Source organism: Mustela putorius, unplaced genomic scaffold, assembly GCF_011764305.1.
Source record: "Mustela putorius furo isolate JIRA1106 unplaced genomic scaffold, ASM1176430v1.1 tig00000174_pilon_pilon_pilon, whole genome shotgun sequence".
Lineage (NCBI taxonomy): Eukaryota > Metazoa > Chordata > Mammalia > Carnivora > Mustelidae > Mustela > Mustela putorius.
In genome coordinates this window covers 14954923-14975825 of record NW_025421304.1, presented here as the reverse complement: position 1 = coordinate 14975825, position 20903 = coordinate 14954923, and the positions used below count along the sequence as shown (strand labels likewise).

The window sequence follows — 20903 nt, the reverse complement described above, 5'->3', positions numbered from 1 at the left end:
AAGGGTAAATGGGGCCACGGGTAACCATGTACACATGATTACACAGGCAGGTGATTTGTCATTTTTTAAAAACATATCCACCAAGCTTTTGCTGCTGTTTTTAAAACTTTAGAATTTGCCCAGTGGAAAGTATCATAGTCAAAGACCATTTCTTTTCTCCCTGTGTTTTTTTATTATTATTATTATTATTATTATTATTATTGTATCATACTCAAATACATTTCTTTTCTCCCTGTGTTTATTATTATTACCATCATCATCATCTAAGATTTTTCTGGGATAGCAGCTTGTTGTATTTTCTTAGCACTTAATATGAAAACAGAAATTGTCACAATTTATAGTAACTAGTGTATTAGTGCATACTTGAGAGTGGAAAGACAGCTAGAATTAGGAATATCTCCAAGGAGGCAGACAGCCTAGAAGATCGGGAAGAAGTGATCTCTTTGGATTGGATTTGACTGGCGGTTCCCTCAACTAAGGACTCTGGTCAAATTCTTTACTTCACTAAGCCTTAGTTAGCTACCTCAGCTATAAAATAAAGAGATTGAAATGAGTAAGTGGTTCCCTACCTTTGAAACAACATACTTTCGTCCCCAGGGACCTTGTGTTTCTGAAAGATTTTTATCTACTAAGTAAGCAGTGTTTATTAATTTAATCAACCTATTGTGTTTTTTTCTTGTATTCATCAAAGACCTATATTATGCCAAACATTGCTTCTGATAATTGTGAAATCACCTGTGTCATTGAACTGACTTGGTATAATTTTATCAAAAAATAAAGACAAAACAAAACTTTCACTTTGGCAACTTAATTGCTAGTAAACCTACAGTTCCCATTGGACTTTTTGATATATTGAATGTAATTCTCAGATTCCCACTATTAGTTGGAATCCATTAAACTTGATCTTTAAAATGATCCTTTTTAGAAAATCAGCCAGGATTTCAGTTCTTCTGTCTCCAAGTAGTCCTTGGGAGTGTACCTTCCATTTTCATAAGAGAGTGATTATATGCATATAGAGTGCTTGACAAAACTGTATCTTTCTATTCCTTGTGGGTGTTGAGATTAAGAAAATATTGAGCTCTGATTCTGTTTTGACCCACCACCACAAGCAAGGTATGATCCACAGGCAAATAAACGTACAGAGATAAATTTTTTTCTTTATTCGATCTCAAGTCGGGCAGCATCATTTTCACCTATGAACTCAGGTAGCAATTTTGAGCAAAAATCATTACCTTTCAAATAAATTTGCCTCAGCTCTCTTAGTGAGACTTATTCCATTTAATTTACTAGCAACCTTTTGTAATATTCAGTAGTATTACCTTGCTAGTGACTATTATCTGTGTACCCCTGGTCAGAGCTATGAATGATCTACATTTCTTTTAACAGCACACAGAATGTCTGCCACTGTTTAAAAAAAAAAAAAAAATACTGTGGGGTTGGTTTGTTTGTTTTGACATCTTAATTCTATTGTATTTTTTCAGTGTTCCGAGATTTATTGTTTACGCGCCACACCCCGTGTTCCATGCAATTTGTGCCCTCCTTAACACCCACCACCAGGCTCACCTATCCCCCCTCAGTTTGTTTCTCAGAGCCCACAGTCTCTCATCTTTCGTCTCCCCCTCCAGTTTATCCCAATTCACTTTTTCTTTCCTTCTCCTAATGTCCTCCCTGTTACTCCTTATGCTCCACAAGTAAGTGAAACCATACAATAGTTGGTATTCTCTGCTTGACTTATTTCACTCAGCATAATCTCCTCCAGTCCCGTCCATGCTGATACAAAATTTGGGTATTTATCCTTTCTGATGGCTGCGTAATATTCCATTGTATATATGGACTACATCTTCTTTATCCATTCATCTGTTAAAGGGCATCTTGGCTCTTTCCACAGATTGGTGATTGTGGACATTACTGCTATGAACGTTGGGCTACATATGGTGCTGCTTTTCACTACATCTATATCTTTGGGGTAAATGCCCAGTAGTGCCATTGCAGGGTCATAGAGTAGCTCGATTTTTAATTTTTTGAAGAGCCTCCACACTGTTATCCAAAGTGGCTGCACCAACTTGCATTCCCACCAGCAGTGTAAGAGAGCTCCTCTTTTGTAGAAGTGTTTTAAACCTAAGGTTGTTTTCAACCTTATCCCCCAAATTTAGTCAGCCTAAAACTGTGACTCAAAGAGAGCCTCTCCATTCTGTCATAAGTATTTTACTCAACTATTTTCCAGAATCTCATAGCCTAGCCCCTGTATTCTATAGTCTTCTCTTCTAAATGGTGTTAAATAGTACATTATAACATTTTTGTCTCATAAAATCAAGAGGTTTTCTTTAGCTTTCATAATCTCTACTGAACAAAGAGTAAAATGGTGATGGGGGCTGGGAGGGATAGTGTGAGAGAGTTGTATGCCTGGGGAATGAAGTCTAAGAAACTTTTACTGGAGGAAAGATTTTTGCTTCTCAAGATTTCATATGAGACTATACATTACATAGCTCCACTGAAAGTTTTTCCTTCTCCAGTGTATCTGAGGTTTTAAGTTTCTGGATTTATTATGGCACCCAGTAGCAAAGCCGGAGTCAAGTGTTTTCAAGGCTTCCATTAGAAATTCCTTTTTCAGAGTTTATTGCTTGACTGTTTCCAATTATATGAGGGAAACTTGGCACATAGGTTGTTGAACTGGATTACTTTTTTCAACATAAAATCTAATTTATTTCAGTTTGTTTTTAATCTAGAGATGAGCCAACAACTCTTCAAATAGTTTTAGAAGATTTGATCATAATTCTAAATAATATGTCTATAAAAAAAACAAGAAAAAGAAAAGAAAACCACATTTTCCAACTTAATTGTCCAAGGTTTTTTGCAAAATCCTTGTTGAAAAATTTGAGAAATTTATTTTTACAAAGCACATAATTAGCCTTCTTGATATCTGTTTGCAGATCATTTCACCATGTGTAATGCAGCATGTACGAATTGTTGCATGACTGTCAGAGTTCATCTGAATGTTTTACCATGGATCGTTCTTTCTGTTAGAATGTCATCATTCTGAAGACTTGATGGTTCCCATCACTGTGCATGAAACAGAGCAAGAAAGCATGATGTCACTTAAAACACTCCTTATAAAATTAGGATGGTCACTTAAAACACTCCTTATAAAATTAGCCCCATCTCTATTCTTCAAAGGAGACAAACCTGAGGCCCTCCCCCTACCTTTGCACGGAGGTCTAGGACAAGCCTCTAGGCACTGACTCTAGCCCCTTTTGGCCTCCATCATCCTCACATTCCTTGTCAGCTTTTTGTGACACTGCTTTCCCTCTTTTCCCTCTCAGCCAACCCTTTTTTTTTTTTATCATATTTCATCTAGAAGAATGTTGAATCGATTGTCTGGTTTCAGACAATTTTCCATTGTACACCTTCCTGAAGGCCAGACCACATTTATCACATTGTTGATTTTGATCTTTTACGTCTTAGCACTTTCAACTGGATGGCTAACCATCCTTTCCTAACTTGGATGGAACAGTCAGTTAAGCATCCAACTCTTGGTTTCGGCTCAGGTCGTGATCTCAGGGTTGTGACATCGAGCCTTGCAGCGGGCTCCATGCTCAGCCTAGAGTCTGCTTCAGATTTTCTCTCCCTCTGTCCCCCTCCACTTGTATGCTCTTTCTCTCTCTCTCTCAGATAAATAAATCTTTTGAAAAAAATCTAATCATAATAATGACTCTTACAGATAAAGCCCCTAAAACTGACGCTTGAAAGTAATCATTGAAGACTTACGGGTGTTGCATTAGCCCAGATTAGGTGTACTCTCAAGCAAACTGACTTTTAACTTAAAGGACCACATTAGTATTGTTGTTCCCTAACTACTACTGCAGTTGTATTTGTACCTACCTGGTGGACAATATTAGCATAAAATACTAAGTCACTTTTCTTGGCAATATTTTGAAAAGTTTAATCATCAAGGAGTTTAGGAAAATATTCAAGAAAACATCCACCAAGTAAACCACACTGAAAAGTTTTTGAAAGATGCTTACCAACCTTGGCCTTACAAAAAACATTCAGAATTAAAACCTGTTATTTCTATGAACCTGTATGGCTGAGTGGATTAATGCGCCTTAATTCTTTGTTAATATCACTAAGTAATTCTTACCCAAATGTGTGTGTATCTTCTTGAAAATATTAAAATATTTAAAAACAAGAATAAAATATCAGAGATGATTGCAAATATAAGAAAAGATTTGAAATTACTTGGCTAGCCTTCTGTCCTTCCGTATCAATAACTGTCACTCACCATTGAGTGGTCAAGCCAAGTCGTTCTGGGAAAAGCAGATTAAGTTATATTTTGAACTTCTGATCATGAAAAAATAAATATCTTCTTTATTAGACTTGTGTAAAATGTATTTTCCCTTCATACTATTAAGTGTGTGTGTGTGTGTGTGTGTATATATATTTATTTATTTATTTATTTATTTGTGTGTGTGTGTGTGTGAGTAAAGAGCATGCTATGGGGAAGAATAGTGAGTGTACTACTGAATGTGCACTCAGAACTACTAGATAACGTGTTTTAGACACATAATTATTTTAACATTGTGTTAAGACTCTATCCTGGGTAAGATCCAGGTTCTTGGACTTGTTTATCTTCTGTGTGAGGACAACTAACTGTCCGATGCCAAAATACAATGAACATTCAAATATCAAAGAGGAAAATTAAGTATTCCAAGTCCTCAGCTGGTTTACAGATGTGTGAGCTTTGTAGTCCATTTTCTGGTTCCAGTAGGGCATTGTGACAATTTTTCCAATATGTGTACACTAGATAAGTTTTGGAAGTAAAATTACTTACTTTAAATCCTGAAGTAAGTTTCTGAATTTAAAATTTTTATGCTTTTTTTTTAAAGAAATGAAGTCTAAAACTGAGCTTCACAAGCATTAAAATACTTTTGAATGTAAAACGTATGAGATTAAGGAGACTACCTCTGTTGGGAAAGTAAATGTCTCTTGAAACGAGTATTCATTTAGCTCTATGATTAACCTTTAACAAGATCTTCCTGTTAAATTCTGCATTTGCTTTAATCTCAGTAGGAAAAATACAAACTAGTATTGCAGCATATAGAGTTTCTTATATACCCTGTGGACGTCAAATGATCTCTTACAGCTAAAGGCACATCTGCAACATATTTAAATGCCAGCTTTGGGCATTATTAGTATAAAATGCTAAGTCACTTTTTTGGGAAATATTTTGAAAAGTTGAAGCTCCAGGAGGAAACTCCAGTAAATGGTAATCTTATGATACCATTTGTTTTAAGGGAGTGGTAGGAAGAGGAGTGGCTGTCTTGCATATTTTTCTCTTAGGGAAAAGTAGTATGATCGTCCTTCTTAAAGTAAGTATGGGCTGGAACGATTGCTGTGCTATGGACTGATGTCCTTTTGCACCATCTTTCAGGACACCGTAAAAGGGTTTTACGTGCATATTAACAGTTGTTGTGGAGGTGACACAGGTCCTCAAATGTGAGTCTCCCCTCAAACTCTGAGAGTCTGATTTAATGAAAGTTAAAAAACAATGATTGGTTGGTTTTAAATAATAAATCTATCCTAAGTGTATAATAAACTAAAAACTTAAGTAACATTTCAATGTTATGAAAATTATGATTCCACCCCAGATTTTTTTCTATTGCCTTGCATTTTTTTACTCTGTCTCTCTTTTCTTAAACATTGTTAAAGGTCAAACATTCGGGACAACGTAGAAATGATTAAGCTTCATAAACAACTAGTGGAAAAAAGCAATGCTCTTTCAGTAATGGAAGGAAAATTTATTCAGCTTCAAGAGGTACTGTGATCATTTTTTTTTATTATGGTGATACATAGATACAAAGTTATCTATGTGTTATATAGGGTATACATAGATATACTATCAAAGATAGTGTTTAAGTTATATTTTTTAATAGAATGTTCATAACACTAAGAAGTTATTTTTAAAGATGCTCTTTTTTCTTAAATGTGTATGATTTCACTTCGTATATTATGTGTAATTTATAACCTAATGACTAAAGAAATAACTGCTTGGACTTTTTGTAAATATCTGTGTCATCTCAGAGTAGTAAATATATTTATCATAAATTATTTTGCCAAGAAAATGTTTTTTTAACTCCTTTTATCTGAATTCTTATGGACACATAGCACTGAAGGGTTAGATGTATTTGCATCTATCTTCAGTTACAAGCATTTATGAGATATCCAAGATAGATCAAGTTAAAAATACGAGTAATCAGGTTTTGTCCAGTGTTTCTTTGATGCAGTGTTTTGTTTTGTCGCTATCCACCATTCTCACAAAATATTTGAGTATCCATCATGTCAACTATCAATGTACTTATTTTAAATCTTGCCATTCAGGTTGGCAATACTTGGGACTCTTCATCCCGGCTGCCTTAGGACTTTAGCCCTACAGGAATGTGCCATCAGAAGATGCCTATTTATTGGAACTGCATAATTAACATAGGTTCTGGAATTAATGAACTCCAAAACATTCCAGATGAGCAGAATTCATATTAAGCAGCACTTTCTTTCAAGTACAAAGATAAGGAAAGCAGTAAATTGATGGAAAGCATAGTCATCTGAAGCCTAAATTTACTACTGAATTAGACAAATATTTTTAAAATGTATTCTGGTTGTTTTCCCTCCTGCAGGAACCTCCTTTAATGTGAAGTAATAACTGCCTTCCATATAAATATGAGGGTTTATGAAAGAGAGAAGACCAGTTGGAGAGTGGAGACAATAGCACTCTCTGCCCACAGATAGAAAGGGAGGTTAAGGGCGCCTGGGTGGCTCAGTGGGTTAAGCCGCTGCCTTGGGCTCAGGTCATGATCTCAGGGTCCTGGGATCGAGTCCCGCATCGGGCTCTCTGCTCAGCAGGGAGTCTGCTTCCCTCTCTCTCTCTGCCTGCTTCTCCATTTACTTGTGATTTCTCTCTGTCAAATAAATAAATAAAATCTTTTAAAAAAAAAAAAAAAGAAAGGAAAGAAAGGGAGGTTAAGCAGACACAGAGCTGAGGGCCTTTTTTTTTTTTTTAAAGTTGGGTATTCATCTTTTTTTTTTTTTTTAAAGATTTTATTTATTTACGTGAGAGAGAGCATGAACCAGGAGAAGGTCAGAGAGAAAAGCAGACTCCCCATGGAGCTGGGAGTCCGATGCGGGACTCGATCCCGGGACTCCAGGATCATGACCTGAGCCGAAGGCAGTCGTCTAACCAACTGAGCCACCCAGGCGTCCCCTGAGGGCCATTTCTAACATGGGAAATTAGGGAAGGAAATAAAAAAGTAAGCTTACATTCTTTTGTCACTTTGGCCATTTTGGCTTCCATTTAACAGTACTACCAGGTATTTGTTCAAAGACCAACAAGGACAAGTGTCTGCAAGGGCACAGGCTCCTCTTAGGGGGATTGATAGTGGGTAAAGAAAGATTTAAGAGGTTCAGACCAACAGCTTCAATGAATGAGGTAGGAAGCCCAGAAAAAGCTGGTTATGCTATGATAAGACCAAGAAAAAGTTGGACTGAAGTTACTCAAGGGCCATGTTTCCTTTAAATGATTGGAGAACTTTAGTAGAACATAAGTGATACTAATTAGCAAATGAGCTATTGGGCGTTACATGTTATGGTTGTATGGTCTCTATGAGAAAACATTAGTATGATCATCTTTTTACTTGTTAAAAAAAAAAATAAAGGCACATTTCTTAAATGCACAAAATGCCACATATTATTTTTGGTTTTGTTGCTTCCCAGTGTCTGGGTTTCTTTACATAAATAAAAAGAGCCATGGGATACTAACCATTAAAGAAAAAAAAGCATGTGACATTAAAAATATAAATTGGAATTTAAAACATATTCATAAATGCTAGTTTAAAAATTAAGAAATTGGGATGCCTGGCTGTTTTGGTCAAAGTGGTGAGTTCAGGCCCCACTTCGGGCATAGAGATTACTTAAAAATAAATAAATATAAAAACCTGTTTTAAAAAATTAAGACTTTAATAACTATTTTACTGAATTGAAAATTTCAACCTAATTATATTAAAACAACCTTCTGTTCGGCTGTTTATGTGCTGTGCTGACAAATCCTTTCAAGTCTGATTATCTATGGTCAGCATTTATTTTGACCCATGTGGCAGCATTTTTAGACAGCACGTCCAACCACTGTAACCACAGCAGAAAGAAAAAAATTGCTGAAACTAATTTACTCACTGGTCACCAATCAGTCAAAAACTAGGGGGAAATAAAATAAAGAACAAAATTTTGCATTATGTGATTCTGTGATAAGATAATCCTGTACTTTTTTCCCCTAATTATACACTTAAGTGTCTCCATGGACGGGTAGCCCATATGCATTGTTTGTGAGTTGAAGAATAAACTGTATAATGTGAGCTTTAGGAGTAAATTCTCTTATAAAATTGTAAGCACTTATTTAACGCAGAATCCAAAAATTAACTTTGAAAAAATTTTCTTTTTGTTTTTTAGAAGCAAAGAAGTCTCCGGATCAGCCATGATGCCTTGATGGCAAATGGAGATGAGCTAAATAGGCAGCTCAAGGAGCAGCGTTTAAAATGCTGCAGTCTTGAGAAACAATTACATTCCATGACATTTTCTGAAAAAAGAGTAGAAGAGGTAAGCCTCCAAAAGTTTATTAACCATTCCTTGCATTAAAACTTCTCTGTAACTGTTTTGAAAAAGTAAAATAGACACATTCTAAATAGTACCTTTATTTAAAGATCCTGAACTATGTACATGGTGCTTTGGGCACAGCAAAATATAGTCAGTTTGTTAGGTACATGCCAACTCAGTGCCTCCAAATACTTGCAAATGTGTTGATAACCCCTGTTTCCCTAAGAATCATTCCCTAAGGATCAATTCATAAGGAAAAGGAACATGTAACATTTTGCGACTTACCTGTGGAACTTAACTTTCTCAGCCTTAACATCTGATTAGCCATTTGAGATACCCAGACCTTGTTAGACAAATACACGTCTGTTTTTGAAGGGGAAGATATTCTGTTCTTTTTTTTTTTTTAATTTATTTTTTATTTATTTTCAGCATAACAGTATTCATTGTTTTTGTACCACACCCAGTGCTCCATGCAATCCGTGCTCTCTCTAATACCCAAGATATTCTGTTCTGCAACATCAGCAGTTCTGTGAAATTACTTCCTTTTTTACTAGGAAGTTGTTTGAAAACTCCTCTTTCTATTATTGTGGCTACTTATGTCTCCCAGCTAATACAGTCTCTTTCTGTCATCTTTTAAACTTGTTCTTAAAGAGAGTGGCAATGAAATAAGATGCCTACATTCTGTTCTGATCTTTAGAGAATCCTTACTGTGTCTCAGACTTAGCATCAAAAGGGAATTATGGGGGCGCCTGGGTGGCTCAGTGGGTTAAGCCGCTACCTTCGGCTCAGGTCATGATCTCAGGGTCCTGGGATCCTGTCCCGCATCGGGCTCTCTGCTCAGCAGGGAGCCTGCTTCCTCCTCTCTCTCTGCCTGCTTTTCTGCCTACTTGTGATCTCTCTCTGTCAAATAAATAAATAAAATCTTTAAAAAAAAAAGGGGGGGGGAATTATGAACATGGAAATGAATTTTAAGAGTCCTGACCCCTGGGAAAAAGGTGTAACTGCAAAATATACCAGTGAATAAAACTTAAACATGAATGCTAGGAATAAATACAGAAAACTATATTTTAGTCATAAAGCTATGGTGGTTATCCCGAGTTTATTTCTAAAATTATTCAATAAAATTATTTATTTATTCATTCATTTATTTAAAATATGTGCTACTGGCTCTTTGTAAATTCCAGATAACATAAGAAATTGTGTCTTCAGAGTGAATTGTGATTGACACAATTTGTTTGAACCATGAACCAAAAGAAAAGTTAATCCTTTCATTTTTTATGAGCCAATTGGAAATTAATACAAAATGAATAAAATGATGGAATTCATCAGAAGGGAAAATAAAAAATATTATGTTTCCCAGACTTCATAGCAAACTTTTAACACATTCTTTATTGAGTTTTGGCACATGTCACCATAAAGCAATGCATACGTTTCTACTAAATTAAAACAGAAATATTAATTTCATGTTTACTTAACAACTTGGAAAAAATCAATGCTAAATTAAATACAGACAATAAAAGTTGACTAGTTAGCAGCTGCAATTTAGAAGTCAAGACTAAAACATCTTAGCTTCCTCTCATGTAATTTTACTCCTGTGTGGCTTTATTTGATATTCACCTAATGTATCATTTTTTTTTCATTTTAGCTGCAGGATAGAATTAATGATTTAGAAAAGGAACGGGAACTTTTAAAGGAAAACTATGATAAACTTTATAACAGGTAAATCATTATTACATGTGTTCTCTCATTCTCTTGTTTGAGATCTTTTGTATTAAAGCAGTGGGTATCAGATTATCTAATATTGATTAAAGAATTAGCAATGGATGATTGCAAGAAATATATATGTGTTCTAAAAAAATAATAAGCTTTGTTTAGGCACTCATAGAAAGTCTTGAAGCTGAGCAGTAGTCTTACTAGAAAACCGTATCATTTGGTTGCCAGTAACAACTGCTATTACCATTTATTGAATATAAACTGTAAGCAAGCAGGCACTGTACTAAATATTTCTCTTTCATGTATTATTATAAATTTCTCACAACAACCTGGGAATGTTGGTTCATTTTGCAGGCAATGAAAATAAAACAGAAATAGGTAACTTACCTACACTCTAAAAGCTTGGAAGTGACAAAGCTTGTATTTGTACTTCTTTTGGTCTCTCCAAGCCCTAGTCTCTTCCACTGGGCTCTCCAACCTATTAACCAAGAGTGATTCTCTTGGTGGAAAACAAAGGCGTGCACTTACACTTGTCTCTGCTCCTTATAAAAAGAAACTCAATTATCTTTATCTCAAGATAAATTTGTTTATATATATATAAGTAATCTCTACACCCAACATGGGGCTCAAACTCATGACCCCAAGACGAAGAGTCACATGCACTTCCAACTAAGGCAGCCAGACACCCCTCAAGGTGAATTTTAAAGAGCAATTTCAGTTTTGTTTTTTAATCTACTTCATAATGATGGTATTTTAAAGAATTAATCCTTACACATAATGTTAAAAACAAAATTCCACACCACAGCCAAGCTTAGTTAAGCAGTACAGATATCTGTGTGTGTGTATGTGTATATATATGTGTATTTTCAAGTCTTTTTAGTATATAATAACTGATAAAGGATAAATAAAAGTTTATATGAAAGCAGATTTAATATATATATTAGAAGATATATGTTAGAGCTGATATTCAACAGTTGCTTCTATTATCTTGTGAAACATCAGAAAGTAGCCATCTGATGATGTACAGACACACCTCTTTTTAACTGTATGTTTTGGATGTTTTGTAAACTGAATTTACATTTTATAAATTAATCAACTCATACCTAAAGAGTGTAGGATTAGGCTTTTATTTATTTTTACTTTGAAAAGATTCATAGAGTATTGTTAGACATCATTCCAGTTCATAGATCATCTGTGTTGTTTACCGACTTGTGTTGATTATCTTTGCACAGTGGCTCGTTATATGAAGAGTTATTGATAACAGATTCAGACATCAGTTAAAATAATATCTGGGGCTCTCCAACAAGGAAGCCTGGCTAAAAATCTTTATATGGAATCTATCTTGGACCCCTTCCAGATCACTTGGCCCAATTTGCTTTGTTCTGGTGTCTTTCTCATCAGCCCCATTAATTTTACCTAAAGCATATATTATGCTTCCTGTTTTGTATTTTCATTTCTATAGAAAAATACAAGGTTTTTATTGATATTTATCTAAGTATCTAATAGTTACGTTTGAAAATTCCGAATTTCGGTATATAGATCATACAACCACTGCATTGTAGGGCAAAGAAGATAATGTTATCCTCATATTTTAGAAATGAGGGATCTGAGACTCAGTAAAAATTAAGAAACATGTACAGAGTCACACAGCATTGCTGATACAACATTATTGGACCCAAACCCAATTCTTTTGACTCTAAAACTTGAATTTTTTTCACTGTGCTTCACTGTCTCTTGGATTTTAATTGCATTGGGAAACTGATTCTGTGGAAGGAAAATGTTCATGGAATAATAGAACTACCATACATTCAGAAATTTTTATTGGTTTATATTTATCTTCAACATCTTATAATTTCAAATAATTTAACATGGTCTTAATATAAGAAAATAACTGCCATTAGCCATTACTTATACATTTTCTTCTTCCCAATTTGAGGATTTACTGAACATACCTTCTGGGAATAAAAAACATTAAACTTAGCTGGGAATAATGCATAAAAGGAATTTTGAGGGAGACATGTTTTTCTCATGTTTACTTTATCACTATGAAACTTTATCTCTCCATATTAGAAGATGATCTGAGAGTGTAAATCTGACTTTGAAGGGTTTTTTTTAATGTTTTATGCTTGAGCTACAGTTTTTTTCCTGTCACATTAAAAACAGACTTCATTATGCTGCTTATACTTGAATTTTGTGTGAGATGTATGGAAGTAAATGTATGTAGTGAGTGTCAAAACATTTTGTGTCCAAAAAAATATTAATGTCACTTAAACACAAAACCCAGCAAGCACACATGATAGCAAATAGAACTATAACATTCTCTAATACAAATTTTTAATATATAATTTGTTTTCAGAAGCAGAGTTGGAGAAACTTCTACAAAAATCATCGTTGTCCTTACGATTCTTTACAGCTTTTGTGTTTCATGGCACTGTTAGTCATCATTGCCAACAACTAGTGCTCATCAAAAACGAAATAAATTTTACTCCCTGTTTGGTTAGTCATAGTGATAGTGTGTTTTTTCAAGGAGAGCATTTGTTTGTTATTCAAAATTGGCTAGTTTTCAGGGGAAAAATATGATTTTCAGATTACATTCTCATCTTCCTTTTCCAAATGAAATTTTGAATGTGTTTATTATTTGACATATGACATATTAGAGAATCATCTGGTTAGATAAAACCCTCATGTTAGAATTTGGTATGAGCTTGTTTTAATATGCAAGAACATTTTTGATACAATGCCATGAAATAAGTATGACTTTAAGAAATATTCCATTTAGAGATTCAGAATAAATTTTTCACAGTTAAATCTGTGTGGTCAGAGAGAAACTTGATACTACAATATTGTAAAGCCATGTCCCATTTAAGTTATTATAGTTTTAGGGTGGTATAACTGATGAATCCAATAGTTCTTCCACTAGAGTATATATGAATAACCCGGAAAACAGCAAAATGTAGGTTAACCACCCCTTTGGAACCTCCCTCCCCTGCCTACAACCACATGCAATTCAGATTTAGTTGATTTGAGATAGGATCCAGAGAATCTGTTAGAGGTGATTTTAAAAGGTATTGACTTCCTGGGAGACACTAATCTAATACCTACTTTAAAAAAAATAGCCAGTCTAGTTTTTGAAGATGGTATTAACCGCTTCAAGAATTGGTTTTTACTGTGTAATTAGTAGTCCTCCATTATCCAGAATTTAATGGAACACTGCTCACCACCCATAGACTCTCTGGGCTCCATTTCTATAAAGTGAACACCCGTCCCCTGCGATCTTCTAGCAACCATGAGAGCGCATGTGATCAAGTAGGAGCACATGGTGCTTCCCAGAAATCAAATTGAGTACATTTGGAGCATCATTTTCCTTCAGTAAGTGAGATGGCACTATGTAAATACATATTTAATTTCCGTTAGGTCCTAACTAAAGTACCTATGGATCTCTTTGTGGATGACTTAGACCTTATTCTTCCCTCTGTCTCCCATTAGGGTGCCCTTAAACATTGGAATACATGGAATTTCTTCTGTAAGAAAAAAGACCTTAGGGTGGGGACAAATTCTTCAGCTCTTATTTCTGTCTGATCATGTTATTCAGTGGTGCGTGTGCTCACCCGTGACTGCCGGTGGACATGCCGGCGACCACAGGCACCAATGGGCATTCGAGTGCAGAGCAACATTTTCTCACTCCTGCAACAGAATGTAGCAATGAAATATGCACACGGACCAACTGTGATCCCCCCTCAATTGTCACTGTAGGCAATATACAAAAAAATTTTCATGAATAAAAGGTTCTCAAAGACTGTTCTCATATGCAGATTTAATCATGTACACAGCCTTTACAAAGAAAATGGAGCCAGATGTGGTTCACCATTTATAGTTACACAGATGGCTCCAAGCATAGAGGAATACAGTAAACTCAAAAGGAATTCCTCATGAAACTCCAGTGGAATGTAATCCTAAATTTAGAGGAAGATAGCAGTGGACTAAATTCAGATTGACTTATGCTGATTTACACTAGTATTTTGTGGGTTTGGAAAAACCAGGCTACTAAATTGTTCTTAATTTAAACACATACAGCTTCTGATGTTTCTGCCAGATTAACTGTTGGTGATCTTTTTGCTGGTACTAATGCTATTGGAACACTACTGTTTCTAATTTTTGGCATCTGATATAATGTATAATTGTGCCTATTTCATCATGCTAATTTTTTTTTCCGGGTAGTACATGTTTTTAATAATACAAGACACACACACACACACACACACACACACACACACACACGTTTTGGTTTACATAATTTGACCAGAACAAAAAGTATATTTGTTCTTTATTTTAAAAAGTGAAAATGTAAAGAAATATTCTTTAATATTTAAAGTATATACTTTCATGTAACTCTAGGGAATTGTACTTCTGATAAAATTGACTTGAAATATTGGTATATAGGTCCATGCATTTCTTAAGATTCCATTTGTGAAATGAGATGTCATATTTAGAGAAACTTCTAGAATTCCATTTATTTTAAGTTCATATTATTTTAAATGCAATAAAAACATTGAAAATGTAAAATCGACACACAATTCTTTTCCTTTGAAAGCTATGCCTCCTAGAAAAGTATCTCTTTTGGAATAAAACCTTGAGACTAGCTGGGAGCAACATTAAGGGCAATTTTTAATAACAAGTTTTTCTTCCTTTACTGCATCATCAGTACAAAACAAGATTTTTATAAAGTTTTTGTTTCATTTGCCGGGTTTAAAATAAGGAGAAGGGTCAAAGCTGCTGGTGATTATTCAGTCATATCAGGCCTCACAGATAATAGTTTTCTGCTGAAATATAGATCAAGATCACTTTTTCCAAAACCTGGCTATCACCTGGGGAAGCTTTGTAAAACTGAATTCCTGGGCCCCAGGACCTTCATTTTTAAATCTCCCTGATTTCAGTGCAGCTGGCCTAGCACAAGTGTTCAGTTCATCAGCATTCAGCAGCCACTAGCGTAAATGAAAGCTGGGATTTCATCATCTGTAGACTGGAACGCGAGTTTAAACGGCTCCGCTTTTACTGGGGAATGACATTTCTGTCTTCGTCCTTCTTCCCAGGGTATTCTCACTGGGTTTCCACACCAGCCGTGTTACAAGTAAAACTTTGTTCTTAGCCTGTTACTGCTGTTGGTGTTCTAGGACAAAAACGACAGTCAGTGCTTCTTCACAACAGAATTACTGTCTTGTCATTCACTGTGCTATTCATTTCATGGCCAGAATTTTGTGAATGTGTTATTAGCACACTCAGTAAAAGTTTCAGATTCTAGAGGTGGAGATCAGGTGGCGAGCCCCTTTTCCCTGTATTAAGAGGGTGTGTATGTGGGAGAGAAGAGTTTTATCCGAAGCCGCTGGCTGAGGCTTGGAATTGCGGATTCCTCTGGAGTATGTACAGTATCGGAATTCCTTTACTAGTCCCACAAAAGCTGCACACTGCCAACTTTTCTGACTGCAGAGCTCTAAATTAAGGCCAGTTCCTTTGCTCATCCCACAAACCCTTTCATGTTTCCTAACCGCAGCCTGAGAAAGGCGCCTTGGTTTCAACAGCAGCAGACCAGCATATGTTTACTTAATTCCTAAGACATGATGACAGTGGTCTCTGTGCCACTAAAAGCTTTTCTCTCTCGTATTTTCGGTCGAAGCCGATTTCCAGGCTCTCCTTGCATGTCACGTGTGTTTTGCAGTGCCTTCAGTGCTGCCCACGAAGAGCAATGGAAGTTAAAGGAACAGCAGCTGAAAGTTCAGATCGCTCAACTCGAGACTGCCTTAAAATCTGACCTAACAGACAAAACTGAAATCCTTGACAGATTCAAAACCGAAAGAGGTACCTACAAAACGACTACTGACTTATTCATTTCAGACATCTGTCTTATTCCTTGTTATTCACTGACTTAGTCAGCACTGATGAGGCGCCTACTGTTTTGCCAGGCACCTTGCTCCATATGGGGAACACAGCTCATATTAACAGCCATCTACTTGCATGAATGAGCTTACCGGTCGCTCCAGATTTTCATTTACTCGGCCTAGCATATGTGCCAAAGGACTTTTTTCTTCATCAGAGATACTTTCATTCAGATTACCTTTCATTTTGCTGTCCTCGTTGTTACTTTCCTAAATGTCAGTCAAGCCTTTCTGTATACAACAGTCAACAAGCATTTATTGAGCCTCCAGAATGTGCTAGACACTGTTCGAAGTTCTGGGGGATACATTAATGACTGAAACAAAGGCCTTGCCCTCATGCAACATAAATTCAATAGGGAGAAACTGACAATAATTAAATAAATATGCAACGTGTCAGGTGGCAACAAGCGCAGTGGAAATAAAAACAAAGCAGAGTACGATGACAGAGGAGTAGAAGTAGTTGCTGGTTTTGATAGGCTGAACAGGGAAGAGCTCTGCAATAATGAGAACGTCTAAATCTACTCTGTGACAGTGAACTTAAATACCAGGAAGACTTGTCAAGATGTGCCTGCTAAAATAATAATCATTAATAAGTTTCATATACAAGTCACAGATCTCACCCTTCTCATCTCATGGAAATAAAATAATTATAATTAAAGTAGATGTCTGATTTGCTAGATTATACACACAAGTGCACAACAGGGGAATTGAATCTTTTGTTTCAAACATTGTATCTGTTGCTTATCCACTACATAAACCAAGGGATGTTATAATATTGCTTCTCTTGAACATTTGCAATTATGTTTCACAAGAGCATTTCAAAGTTTAATGCAGACTCAGTTAAAAAATCACATATTTAGTAAGTATTCTATATATTCATTTAGATCACAATGCCCTATTTTATTAAGGATAAGAGAGATTTTTTTCCCCCCATTTTGACATCTCTGAAATTAGGAGGCATCTTACAAATGATAACATTTTAAAATTATGGTCTGGCCTTTTTTTTAAGAAGTCTAAAATCAGAACACCTTGTAATTGATGTAGTCTTAAATTCAGTGAAACACACATGTGCGGTATTTACTTACCAAGTGATTGAATTTTGGTGAAATAGTATTTATGAATTTTTCTTGGGAATATTGTGAGTAGAATGAGATAGTGACATGATTTGTAACTGGGTGGGTATCTGATGTCAAGGATATATAGTTCCTGACTTTCATGTGATACTTAACAGAGCGCTTTTGTTTACCAGCTGCTCAGTAAATCCTTGTTGACTGAAGGAAGCAGAAGCACTCTATATTCTCTCTCTTTTCCAAAGAAGTGTAAACTGCTCATTCTTAAAGAAAGAGAAATGGGAAAAAAAAAAAAGAAAACTGTCATATTTCTGTGCTTTCTCTCTTTCCCTAAATCTTAAAAGTTCTAAAACTCTTTATACATCTGAATTGGTCTCTGGAAAGAAACTCTTTTTTTTTTTTCTTAATTTTATTTATTTTTTTGACAGACAGAGATCACAAGTAGGCAGAGAGCAAGCAGAGGGAGAAGGAGAAGCAGGCTTCCCACTGAGCAGAGAGCCTGATGCGGGGTTCAATCCCAGGACCCTGGGATCACGACCTGAGCTGAAGGCAGAGTTTCCAACCCACTGAGCCACCCAGGTGCCCCTGGAAAGAAACTTAAGAGGATAGAATCTTGGTGGTCTTTTTTTTTTTTTTAACTGATCTATTATTGTTGAATTAACTCCAAAGTTTCTTTTAATGATTAAAACAACAGTTGCTAAGTTATTTTAATCCACCATTAACCCATTCCTCATCTTTTTTTTTTTTACTAGTTTTTTATGTCTTCTTGGTATTTTTTTGAATGATTAAAAATAATTCATGTATAACCATTAAAAAAGTATGGTAAAAAAAAAATCTAAAAGTCCCTCAATCACACAACCACAAGATAATCACTATTACTGTTTTTATGTGTGTCCTTCCAGAGTTGTTTCTATATGGATAGATAGTTTTATAATGTGCTTTTTAATTTACTCTATCATGAAATCATTCCTTGAGTATAAATGTAAATCCACATCATCATCATTTATAATGGCTGTCATAATGTTCCATGTGAGGATGTACCAAAGATTGTTTAACAATCTTCTGTGGATGAATTTTTAAATAGCTTCCACTTTTTAAAGTATCATAAACATCTTTCTACACAAGTCTTTACACATTTATTCATTTGTCTTCATAAGAAAAATTGCTAGAACTGAATCTTTTTAGTTATTTTGCTTGACTACCTGAAATTTATAGACCTAATGATTTAGGTGCAGAGGTTTTTTTTGAAAATGTTACAATAGATTATGAGAAAAATATTACAGGCTTGAGCCATTGTTTTCCAGGGAAATAATAAATAAAAAACAATTAGAATTATCTATATAAGGAAGTCTTTTAATATTTAGGAAGTTCCTTTTTGTATTGCAGATTTTGAAATTGTTTCATTTTACTTTGAAGTCTCTTCACACATTTACCTTTTCATGTATCAAGTGTTCTTTGCCAGAAGATGTTTCCCTGGGTTCTTAGAGTCATTCATCTAACTGGCAAATTATTTTTAGAGAATACTCACCTCTTTATTCAAGGTACAAATTAGTTTCAGATTGTGTGAATATGTGGGGGAAGGATATGTAAATGCAGTTTGCATTTGCTTAATGCTTAAATTAACTGCATGTGTTTAAAGGCCCTGCTTTTGAAAGTTCCTTTCTATCTTTAGCTGAAATGCATAATTCAGCATAATGCATATGGTTATATTGATCACAGCTGAAGATATTAGCACAAAGGAGCTCTGAAAATTGTTTAGTTGAATTGTTCTCTGCACTCTGCTTATTAATGGTGTGCTTGAAGAACATAATTTTAAAAGAGTAAAATGTTATCTCATTTGAATAAAATGCTGTTTAGCTTAACCTGCTTTTTGTCAAATCATAAGGTAAGGAGGTTATTTTTCATCTTGTACAGGATGCTTTGATTTTTCATATTATAATTCAGCAAGTCTATCTCTTCTTTGAACTACATCGTCTCCGTGCTTTTAAAAGATTCAGGAGTTCTGCCCTCAGTAAACAGTTTGAGAAAGGAAAAATATTGCAGATAATTCTACATAAAATTTAGCAGAGAGAAAGGTACTGGCATTCAGTAATGTCTTCTTCCACTAAGAAGTTATTTTCCCACTAATAACACCCTAGTTTCAAAAAGATCAGTGAAACGGGGACATGGTTGTGGAAACAGAAACCAGCAAAGGAAGAAACATTTGAATAAGTTTATTTATACCTACTAGCATATCATCCTTAGGACCCTGCTCTGAAATATTGAAAGAATAGAAAAACTAGAGCACAAAATTAGAAATCAAAATACACTCTGTCTGGATGAAGGTGGGGAAGTCATGCCCTTTACCCTTTACCTCATTCTCACGACCCGTAACACTTCTTGCAGGCCTGAGAAGGAAATTATATCATTCTCAAGACCTCTGATTTTACATTTTTCTTACTGTATTTACCTTATTTCTGGTACCTAGCCATTTCCTATCTAGATTTTTTAACCTAATCAACATAAAATAAAGCATTTCACCTTCTTATTCTACTGTGTAACCAAAAGAGTTTTTTATTTCCTCTATGAATTCATATTTATTATTAATCCTAATTTTTAATGTGAAGACAGGTATTTGACCTTACCTTCCAAAATTTCCAAATACTGTTCACATTTGGAAACTCTCTCATTTAGGTCACTGAGTATTAGCAATTCATATTCTATACCTTTTAATCTTTCATCGATAAGATAAAAAACATTTATATATTTGATAGTAACATGTCTCTGCATACCTTAGAGTCACTTTCTTTTTTTCCTTTTTAGTTTGCCAGGAAATATGTGACACTAAAAATATCCAGATTTAGTCTGTTGCTTCTTAATTGTGTAATTTACAATTTTCACTTATATGTAGCATTTATAGCTTGGGAACACAAAGTATTGTAAAAGTCAGAAATGTATTTTTGTATAAAAGGCATTCAGTGTGCAAATGTATTCATGTAAGGAATTCTTGGCAAATGCTTTGGCTTGCTTTTTTTAAGAAATGGAAACAAGAACGTACAACTTGAATTGGGAACTTTTGATAAACACAAGTCTTTGAAAATAGGATGAGATTAGTGGATACACTTTGGATGACATGGTTTAGAGTTAGGCTACAGGGAGCCAAAAAGAATACTTGACCCCCTCAATGAACTCTGTTGAAGAGTACACTTAAGAACATGAGACTAAAGAATAGATTTGTTAGCTAGTTTTTTTTTCCTTTTAAGTTAAGCATATGTTTAATGCAGGGAGGAAAAAATTAGTCTCTTTATAGATTTACTGTCTTCTGTAGCTCTACCCTATGCTCCTGCTTGTGGGTTCAGGTGAATGAGTGCCTTGGTGAACATAACCTATCTCTACTCCTTAACGAGAGCTCGGAGTCCATGTCCTACCAATTAATAGCACGAAATCAATGAATAAAGAGCACACATGAATTATTACTGATGCTACCATGCACTGGCTGAGAATCCATTTCTCCTATCTTAACAGATTTGTTCAAAGTGTGGGTGATTAAAATTATCGGTGTAGCTATTACCGGAGA

At 35.1% G+C, this 20903-nt stretch overlaps 1 protein-coding gene across 7 annotated transcripts in view; it reads left to right on the top strand.

The window, feature by feature from the left end:
• The window catches only part of RPGRIP1L (RPGRIP1 like), a 135817-nt gene that overhangs the window by 18202 nt on the left and 96712 nt on the right, over nt 1–20903 (top strand). For all 7 annotated transcript variants that reach the window (XR_001178151.2, XR_001178150.2, XR_001178149.2 and 4 more), the window contains 4 exons: nt 5707–5812; nt 8491–8637; nt 10280–10353; nt 16061–16200. Coding sequence is in view for 2 of the 7 variants with exons in the window: in XM_004744191.3 (XP_004744248.1) it covers nt 5707–5812; nt 8491–8637; nt 10280–10353; nt 16061–16200 (467 nt within the window). In the remaining 5 variants the exon portion in view is untranslated. The remainder of the gene's footprint in view (nt 1–5706; nt 5813–8490; nt 8638–10279; nt 10354–16060; nt 16201–20903) is intronic.